Source organism: Physella acuta, unplaced genomic scaffold (genome assembly GCF_028476545.2).
Source record: "Physella acuta isolate Inbredline_101_S28 unplaced genomic scaffold, ASM2847654v3 ptg001245l, whole genome shotgun sequence".
Lineage (NCBI taxonomy): Eukaryota > Metazoa > Mollusca > Gastropoda > Physidae > Physella > Physella acuta.
This window is the reverse complement of record NW_026732761.1, coordinates 173,126-186,151: the sequence shown is the minus strand read 5'-3', so window position 1 is coordinate 186,151 and position 13,026 is coordinate 173,126. Positions and strand designations below refer to the sequence as shown.

Here is a 13,026-nt window from a genome sequence, read left to right as displayed (position 1 = left end):
ATATATATATATATATGTATATATATATATATATATTGTTTTTTTGTTTTGTTTGTTTACATATATGAAATGAAGGGGATGGGGAGGGGGCAGTAGACGGATTCTTTTTTAAAAAATGTGGATGGTGTGCATATACATTACTGGTTAAGAGGGTATAGTGTAGTTAACAAGTAAAACGCCTTACTCTTCCTTCAGGATTTTTATCAGGATGGTAGTCACGTGCCATCTTAAAGTAGGCTTTACGAATCTTTGATTCATCATGCCTAAAAATAAAATATAATATTCTCATATGTATTATGTTATTATAATTTACACTCTTGAACTTAACTAAACACATAATCACATCAATATAACTTAAAAGCATGAACTTAATTTTTGAAGTCAATAATAATAACACGTAATTACACATAATAAAAATAACACATAATTACATGTGATGTGATCAACTCACCCTCTAGCATACACTATGACAACATGTGATCAACTCACCCTCCAGCATACACTATGACAACATGTGATCAACTCACACTCTAGCATACACTATGACAACATGTGATCAACTCACCCTCCAGCATACACTATGACAACATGTGATCAACTCACACTCTAGCATACACTATGACAACATGTGATCAACTCACACTCTAGCATACACTATGACAACATGTGATCAACTCACCCTCCAACATACACTATGACAACATGTGATCAACTCACCCTCCAGCATACACTATGACAACATGTGATCAACTCACGCTCTAGCATACACTATGACAACATGTGATCAACTCACACTCTAGCATACACTATGACAACATGTGATCAACTCACCCTCCAGCATACACTATGACAACATATGATCAACTCACCCTCCAGCATACACTATGACAACATGTGATCAACTCACCCTCCTGCATACACTATGACAACATGTGATATGATCAACTCACCCTCCAGCATACACTATGACAACATGTGATCAACTCACCCTCCAACATACACTATGACAACATGTGATGTGATCAACTCACCCTCCAGCATACACTATGACAACATATGATCAACTCACCCTCCTGCATACACTATGACAACATGTGATATGATCAACTCACCCTCCAGCATACACTATGACAACATGTGATCAACTCACCCTCCAACATACACTATGACAACATGTGATATGATCAACTCACCCTCCAGCATACACTATGACAACATGTGATCAACTCACCCTCCTGCATACACTATGACAACATATGATATGATCAACTCACACTCTAGCATACACTATGACAACATGTGATCAACTCACCCTCCAGTATACACTATAACAACATGTGATCAACTCACCCTCCAACATACACTATGACAACATATGATCAACTCACCCTCCAACATACACTATGACAACATATGATCAACTCACCCTCCTGCATACACTATGACAACATGTGATATGATCAACTCACCCTCCAGCATACACTATGACAACATGTGATCAACTCACCCTCCTGCATACACTATGACAACATATGATATGATCAACTCACACTCTAGCATACACTATGACAACATGTGATCAACTCACCCTCCAGTATACACTATAACAACATGTGATCAACTCACCCTCTAGCATACACTATGACAACATGTGATCAACTCACCCTCCAGCATACACTATGACAACATGTGATCAACTCACCCTCCAGCATACACTATGACAACATATGATATGATCAACTCACCCTCTAGCATACACTATGACAACATATGATCAACTCACCCTCCAGCATACACTATGACAACATGTGATCAACTCACCCTCCTGCATACACTATGACAACATATGATATGATCAACTCACACTCTAGCATACACTATGACAACATGTGATCAACTCACCCTCCAGCATACACTATGACAACATATGATCAACTCACCCTCCAACATACACTATGACAACATATGATCAACTCACCCTCCTGCATACACTATGACAACATGTGATCAACTCACCCTCTAGCATACACTATGACAACATATGATATGATCAACTCACACTCTAGCATACACTTTGACAACATGTGATATGATCAACTCACCCTCCAACATACACTATGACAACATATGATCAACTCACCCTCCAGCATACACTATGACAACATGTGATCAACACACCCTCCAGCATACACTATGACAACATGTGATCAACTCACCCTCCAGCATACACTATGACAACATGTGATCAACTCACCCTCCAACATACACTATGACAACATGTGATCAACTCACCCTCCAGCATACACTATGACAACATGTGATGTGATCAACTCACCCTCTAGCATAAACTATGACAACATATGATATGATCAACTCACCCTCCAGCATACACTATGACAACATGTGATCAACTCACCCTCTAACATACACTATGACAACATGTGATGTGACCAACTCACCATCCAGCATACACTATGACAACATGTGATCAACTCACCCTCCAGCATACACTATGACAACATGTGATCAACTCACCCTCCAGCATACACTATGACAACATGTGATCAACTCACCCTCCAACATACACTATGACAACATGTGATGTGATCAACTCACCCTCTAGCATACACTATGACAACATATGATCAACTCACCCTCCAGCATACACTATGACAACATGTGATCAACTCACCCTCCAGCATACACTATGACAACATGTGATGTGACCTACACACCCTCCAACATACACTATGACAACATGTGATCAACTCACCCTCCAACATACACTATGACAACATGTGATCAACTCACCCTCCAGCATACACTATGACAACATGTGATCAACTCACCCTCCAGCATACACTATGACAACATGTGATCAACTCACCCTCCAGCATACACTATGACAACATATGATATGATCAACTCACCCTCCAGCATACACTATGACAACATGTGATCAACTCACCCTCCAACATACACTATGACAACATATGATATGATCAACTCACCCTCTAGCATACACTATGACAACATATGATCAACTCACCCTCCAGCATACACTATGACAACATGTGATCAACTCACCCTCCTGCATACACTATGACAACATATGATATGATCAACTCACCCTCCAGCATACACTATGACAACATGTGATCAACTCACCCTCCAGCATACACTATGACAACATGTGATCAACTCACCCTCCAGCATACACTATGACAACATGTGATGTGATCAACTCACCCTCTAGCATACACTATGACAACATGTGATCAACTCACCCTCCAGCATACACTATGACAACATATGATATGATCAACTCACCCTCCAGCATACACTATGACAACATGTGATCAACTCACCCTCCAACATACACTATGACAACATATGATATGATCAACTCACCCTCTAGCATACAGTATGACAACATATGATCAACTCACCCTCCAGCATACACTATGACAACATATGATCAACTCACCCTCCTGCATACACTATGACAACATATGATATGATCAACTCACCCTCCAGCATACACTATGACAACATGTGATCAACTCACCCTCCAGCATACACTATGACAACATGTGATCAACTCACCCTCCAGCATACACTATGACAACATGTGATGTGATCAACTCACCCTCTAGCATACACTATGACAACATGTGATCAACTCACCCTCCAGCATACACTATGACAACATGTGATGTGATCAACTCACCCTCTAGCATACACTATGACAACATGTGATCAACTCACCCTCCTGCATACACTATGACAACATATGATATGATCAACTCACACTCTAGCATACACTATGACAACATGTGATCAACTCACCCTCCAGCATACACTATAACAACATGTGATCAACTCACCCTCCAACATACACTATGACAACATATGATCAACTCACCCTCCTGCATACACTATGACAACATGTGATATGATCAACTCACCCTCCAACATACACTATGACAACATATGATCAACTCACCCTCCAGCATACACTATGACAACATGTGATCAACTCACCCTCCAGCATACACTATGACAACATGTGATCAACTCACCCTCCAACATACACTATGACAACATGTGATCAACTCACCCTCCAGCATACACTATGACAACATGTGATGTGATCAACTCACCCTCTAGCATACACTATGACAACATGTGATCAACTCACCCTCCAGCATACACTATGACAACATGTGATCAACTCACCCTCCAGCATACACTATGACAACATATGATATGATCAACTCACCCTCTAGCATACACTATGACAACATATGATCAACTCACCCTCCAGCATACACTATGACAACATGTGATCAACTCACCCTCCTGCATACACTATGACAACATATGATATGATCAACTCACACTCTAGCATACACTATGACAACATGTGATCAACTCACCCTCCAGCATACACTATGACAACATATGATCAACTCACCCTCCAACATACACTATGACAACATATGATCAACTCACCCTCCTGCATACACTATGACAACATGTGATCAACTCACCCTCCAGCATACACTATGACAACATATGATATGATCAACTCACACTCTAGCATACACTTTGACAACATGTGATATGATCAACTCACCCTCCAACATACACTATGACAACATATGATCAACTCACCCTCCAGCATACACTATGACAACATGTGATCAACACACCCTCCAGCATACACTATGACAACATGTGATCAACTCACCCTCCAGCATACACTATGACAACATGTGATCAACTCACCCTCCAACATACACTATGACAACATGTGATCAACTCACCCTCCAGCATACACTATGACAACATGTGATGTGATCAACTCACCCTCTAGCATAAACTATGACAACATATGATATGATCAACTCACCCTCCAGCATACACTATGACAACATGTGATCAACTCACCCTCTAACATACACTATGACAACATGTGATGTGACCAACTCACCATCCAGCATACACTATGACAACATGTGATCAACTCACCCTCCAGCATACACTATGACAACATGTGATCAACTCACCCTCCAGCATACACTATGACAACATGTGATCAACTCACCCTCCAACATACACTATGACAACATGTGATGTGATCAACTCACCCTCTAGCATACACTATGACAACATATGATCAACTCACCCTCCAGCATACACTATGACAACATGTGATCAACTCACCCTCCAGCATACACTATGACAACATGTGATGTGACCTACACACCCTCCAACATACACTATGACAACATGTGATCAACTCACCCTCCAACATACACTATGACAACATGTGATCAACTCACCCTCCAGCATACACTATGACAACATGTGATCAACTCACCCTCCAGCATACACTATGACAACATGTGATCAACTCACCCTCCAGCATACACTATGACAACATATGATATGATCAACTCACCCTCCAGCATACACTATGACAACATGTGATCAACTCACCCTCCAACATACACTATGACAACATATGATATGATCAACTCACCCTCTAGCATACACTATGACAACATATGATCAACTCACCCTCCAGCATACACTATGACAACATGTGATCAACTCACCCTCCTGCATACACTATGACAACATATGATATGATCAACTCACCCTCCAGCATACACTATGACAACATGTGATCAACTCACCCTCCAGCATACACTATGACAACATGTGATCAACTCACCCTCCAGCATACACTATGACAACATGTGATGTGATCAACTCACCCTCTAGCATACACTATGACAACATGTGATCAACTCACCCTCCAGCATACACTATGACAACATATGATATGATCAACTCACCCTCCAGCATACACTATGACAACATGTGATCAACTCACCCTCCAACATACACTATGACAACATATGATATGATCAACTCACCCTCTAGCATACAGTATGACAACATATGATCAACTCACCCTCCAGCATACACTATGACAACATATGATCAACTCACCCTCCTGCATACACTATGACAACATATGATATGATCAACTCACCCTCCAGCATACACTATGACAACATGTGATCAACTCACCCTCCAGCATACACTATGACAACATGTGATCAACTCACCCTCCAGCATACACTATGACAACATGTGATGTGATCAACTCACCCTCTAGCATACACTATGACAACATATGATCAACTCACCCTCCAGCATACACTATGACAACATGTGATCAACTCACCCTCCTGCATACACTATGACAACATATGATATGATCAACTCACACTCTAGCATACACTATGACAACATGTGATCAACTCACCCTCCAGCATACACTATGACAACATATGATCAACTCACCCTCCAACATACACTATGACAACATATGATCAACTCACCCTCCTGCATACACTATGACAACATGTGATCAACTCACCCTCCAGCATACACTATGACAACATATGATATGATCAACTCACACTCTAGCATACACTTTGACAACATGTGATATGATCAACTCACCCTCCAACATACACTATGACAACATATGATCAACTCACCCTCCAGCATACACTATGACAACATGTGATCAACACACCCTCCAGCATACACTATGACAACATGTGATCAACTCACCCTCCAGCATACACTATGACAACATGTGATCAACTCACCCTCCAACATACACTATGACAACATGTGATCAACTCACCCTCCAGCATACACTATGACAACATGTGATGTGATCAACTCACCCTCTAGCATAAACTATGACAACATATGATATGATCAACTCACCCTCCAGCATACACTATGACAACATGTGATCAACTCACCCTCTAACATACACTATGACAACATGTGATGTGACCAACTCACCATCCAGCATACACTATGACAACATGTGATCAACTCACCCTCCAGCATACACTATGACAACATGTGATCAACTCACCCTCCAGCATACACTATGACAACATGTGATCAACTCACCCTCCAACATACACTATGACAACATGTGATGTGATCAACTCACCCTCTAGCATACACTATGACAACATATGATCAACTCACCCTCCAGCATACACTATGACAACATGTGATCAACTCACCCTCCAGCATACACTATGACAACATGTGATGTGACCTACACACCCTCCAACATACACTATGACAACATGTGATCAACTCACCCTCCAACATACACTATGACAACATGTGATCAACTCACCCTCCAGCATACACTATGACAACATGTGATCAACTCACCCTCCAGCATACACTATGACAACATGTGATCAACTCACCCTCCAGCATACACTATGACAACATATGATATGATCAACTCACCCTCCAGCATACACTATGACAACATGTGATCAACTCACCCTCCAACATACACTATGACAACATATGATATGATCAACTCACCCTCTAGCATACACTATGACAACATATGATCAACTCACCCTCCAGCATACACTATGACAACATGTGATCAACTCACCCTCCTGCATACACTATGACAACATATGATATGATCAACTCACCCTCCAGCATACACTATGACAACATGTGATCAACTCACCCTCCAGCATACACTATGACAACATGTGATCAACTCACCCTCCAGCATACACTATGACAACATGTGATGTGATCAACTCACCCTCTAGCATACACTATGACAACATGTGATCAACTCACCCTCCAGCATACACTATGACAACATATGATATGATCAACTCACCCTCCAGCATACACTATGACAACATGTGATCAACTCACCCTCCAACATACACTATGACAACATATGATATGATCAACTCACCCTCTAGCATACAGTATGACAACATATGATCAACTCACCCTCCAGCATACACTATGACAACATATGATCAACTCACCCTCCTGCATACACTATGACAACATATGATATGATCAACTCACCCTCCAGCATACACTATGACAACATGTGATCAACTCACCCTCCAGCATACACTATGACAACATGTGATCAACTCACCCTCCAGCATACACTATGACAACATGTGATGTGATCAACTCACCCTCTAGCATACACTATGACAACATGTGATCAACTCACCCTCCAGCATACACTATGACAACATGTGATCAACTCACCCTCCAGCATACACTATGACAACATATGATATGATCAACTCACCCTCCAGCATACACTATGACAACATGTGATCAACTCACCCTCCAACATACACTATGACAACATATGATATGATCAACTCACCCTCTAGCATACACTATGACAACATATGATCAACTCACCCTCCAGCATACACTATGACAACATGTGATCAACTCACCCTCCAGCATACACTATGACAACATGTGATCAACTCACCCTCCAGCATACACCATGACAACATGTGATCAACTCACCCTCCAGCATACACTATGACAACATATGATCAACTCACCCTCCTGCATACACTATGACAACATGTGATATGATCAACTCACCCTCCAGCATACACTATGACAACATGTGATCAACTCACCCTCCAGCATACACTATGACAACATGTGATATGATCAACTCACCCTCCAGCATACACTATGACAACATGTGATCAACTCACCCTCGAACATACACTATGACAACATGTGATATGATCAACTCACCCTCCAGCATACACTATGACAACATGTGATCAACTCACCCTCCTGCATACACTATGACAACATATGATATGATCAACTCACACTCTAGCATACACTATGACAACATGTGATCAACTCACCCTCCAGCATACACTATGACAACATGTGATCAACTCACCCTCCAGCATACACTATGACAACATGTGATCAACTCACCCTCCAACATACACTATGACAACATGTGATATGATCAACTCACCCTCCTGCATACACTATGACAACATGTGATCAACTCACCCTCCAGCATACACTATGACAACATGTGATATGATCAACTCACCCTCCTGCATACACTATGACAACATGTGATCAACTCACCCTCCAACATACACTATGACAACATGTGATATGATTACTCACCCTCCAGCATACACTATGACAACATGTGATCAACTCACCCTCCTGCATACACTATGACAACATGTGATCAACTCACCCTCCAGCATACACTATGACAACATATGATCAACTCACCCTCCTGCATACACTATGACAACATGTGATCAACTCACCCTCCGGCATACACTATGACAACATGTGATCAACTCACCCTCCAACATACACTATGACAACATGTGATCAACTCACCCTCCAACATACACTATGACAACATGTGATCAACTCACCCTCCAGCATACACTATGACAACATGTGATCAACTCACCCTCCAACATACACTATGACAACATGTGATCAACTCACCCTCCAGCATACACTATGACAACATGTGATATGATCAACTCACCCTCCTGCATACACTATGACAACATATGATCAACTCACCCTCCAACATACACTATGACAACATGTGATATGATCAACTCACCCTCCAACATACACTATGACAACATGTGATCAACTCACCCTCCAGCATACACTATGACAACATATGATAAACTCACCCTCCAACATACACTATGACAACATGTGATCAACTCACCCTCTAGCATACACTATGACATGTGATCAACTCACCCTCCAGCATACACTATGACAACATGTGATCAACTCACCCTCCTGCATACACTATGACAACATGTGATCAACTCACCCTCCAGCATACACTATGACAACATGTGATCAACTCACCCTCCAACATACACTATGACAACATCTGATCAACTCACCCTCCAGCATACACTATGACAACATATGATCAACTCACCCTCCAACATACACTATGACAACATATGATCAACTCACCCTCCTGCATACACTATGACAACATGTGATCAACTCACCCTCCTGCATACACTATGACAACATGTGATCAACTCAACCTCCTGCATACACTATGACAACATGTGATATGATCAACTCACCCTCCAGCATACACTATGACAACATGTGATCAACTCAACCTCCTGCATACACTATGACAACATGTGATCAACTCAACCTCCTGCATACACTATGACAACATGTGATCAACTCACCCTCCAGCATACACTATGACAACATGTGATCAACTCACCCTCCTGCATACACTATGACAACATATGATATGATCAACTCACCCTCCAGCATACACTATGACAACATGTGATCAACTCACCCACTAGCATACACTATGACAACATGTGATGTGACCAACTCACCATCCAGCATACACTATGACAACATATGATATGATCAACTCACCCTCTAGCATACACTATGACAACATGTGATCAACTCACCCTCCAACATACACTATGACAACATATGATATGATCAACTCACCCTCCAGCATACACTATGACAACATGTGATCAACTCACCCTCCAACATACACTATGACAACATGTGATCAACTCACCCTCCAGCATACACTATGACAACATATGATATGATCAACTCACCCTCCTGCATACACTATGACAACATATGATCAACTCATCCTCTAGCATACACTATGACAACATGTGATCAACTCACCCTCCAACATACACTATGACAACATATGATATGATCAACTCACCCTCCAGCATACACTATGACAACATGTGATCAACTCACCCTCCAACATACACTATGACAACATGTGATCAACTCACCCTCCAGCATACACTATGACAACATATGATATGATCAACTCACCCTCCTGCATACACTATGACAACATATGATCAACTCACCCTCCAGCATACACTATGACATGTTATCAACTCACCCTCCAGCATACACTATGACAACATGTGATCAACTCACCCTCTAGCATACACTATGACAACATGTGATCAACTCACCCTCCAGCATACACTATGACAACATGTGATCAACTCACCCTCTAGCATACACTATGACAACATATGATCAACTCACCCTCCAGCATACACTATGACAACATATGATCAACTCACCCTCCAACATACACTATGACAACATGTGATCAACTCACCCTCCAGCATACACTATGACAACATGTGATCAACTCACCCTCTAGCATACACTATGACAACATGTGATCAACTCACCCTCTAGCATACACTATGACAACATATGATCAACTCACCCCCCTGCATACACTATGACAACATATGATCAACTCACCCTCCAGCATACACTATGACAACATGTGATCAACTCACCCTCCTGCATACACTATGACAACATGTGATCAACTCACCCTCCAACATACACTATGACAACATGTGATGTGACCAACTCACCATCCAGCATACACTATGACAACATATGATATGATCAACTCACCCTCCAGCATACACTATGACAACATGTGATGTGATCAACTCACCCTCCAGCATACACTATGACAACATGTGATCAACTCACCCTCCTGCATACACTATGACAACATGTGATCAACTCACCCTCCTGCATACACTATGACAACATGTGATCAACTCACCCTCCAGCATACACTATGACAACATGTGATGTGACCAACTCACCATCCAGCATACACTATGACAACATATGATATGATCAACTCACCCTCCAGCATACACTATGACAACATGTGATGTGACCAACTCACCATCCAGCATACACTATGACAACATATGATATGATCAACTCACCCTCCAGCATACACTATGACAACATGTGATCAACTCACCCTCCTGCATACACTATGACAACATGTGATCAACTCACCCTCCAGCATACACTATGACAACATGTGATGTGACCAACTCACCATCCAGCATACACTATGACAACATATGATATGATCAACTCACCCTCCAGCATACACTATGACAACATGTGATCAACTCACCCTCCAGCATACACTATGACAACATGTGATGTGACCAACTCACCATCCAGCATACACTATGACAACATATGATATGATCAACTCACCCTCCAGCATACACTATGACAACATGTGATCAACTCACCCTCCAACATACACTATGACAACATGTGATATGATCAACTCACCCTCCAGCATACACTATGACAACATATGATCAACTCACCCTCCAGCATACACTATGACAACATGTGATCAACTCACCCTCCAACATACACTATGACAACATGTGATCAACTCACCCTCCAGCATACACTATGACAACATATGATATGATCAACTCACCCTCCAGCATACACTATGACAACATGTGATGTGACCAACTCACCATCCAGCATACACTATGACAACATATGATATGATCAACTCACCCTCCAGCATACACTATGACAACATGTGATCAACTCACCCTCCAACATACACTATGACAACATGTGATATGATCAACTCACCCTCCAGCATACACTATGACAACATGTGATCAACTCACCCTCCAACATACACTATGACAACATGTGATCAACTCACCCTCCAGCATACACTATGACAACATGTGATCAACTCACCCTCCAGCATACACTATGACAACATATGATATGATCAACTCACCCTCCAACATACACTATGACAACATATGATCAACTCACCCTCCAACATACACTATGACAACATGTGATCAACTCACCCTCCAGCATACACTATGACAACATATGATTAACTCACCCTCCAGCATACACTATGACAACATATGATCAACTCACCCTCCAACATACACTATGACAACATGTGATGTGATCAACTCACCCTCCAGCATACACTATGACAACATGTGATCAACTCACCCTCCAACATACACTATGACAACATATGATATGATCAACTCACCCTCCTGCATACACTATGACAACATATGATCAACTCACCCTCCTGCATACACTATGACAACATGTGATCAACTCACCCTCCAGCATACACTATGACAACATATGATATGATCAACTCACCCTCCAACATACACTATGACAACATATGATCAACTC

At 41.6% G+C, this 13,026-nt stretch overlaps 1 protein-coding gene across 4 annotated transcripts in view; it reads right to left on the bottom strand.

Annotated features, from left to right (window-relative positions):
- The window catches only part of LOC131957454 (dnaJ homolog subfamily C member 13), a 128,725-nt gene that overhangs the window by 56,185 nt on the left and 59,514 nt on the right, over positions 1 to 13,026 (bottom strand). For all 4 annotated transcript variants that reach the window (XM_059322277.1, XM_059322279.1, XM_059322278.1 and 1 more), the window contains exon 34: positions 185 to 263. In XM_059322277.1, coding sequence (XP_059178260.1) covers positions 185 to 263 — 79 coding nt within the window. The remainder of the gene's footprint in view (positions 1 to 184; positions 264 to 13,026) is intronic.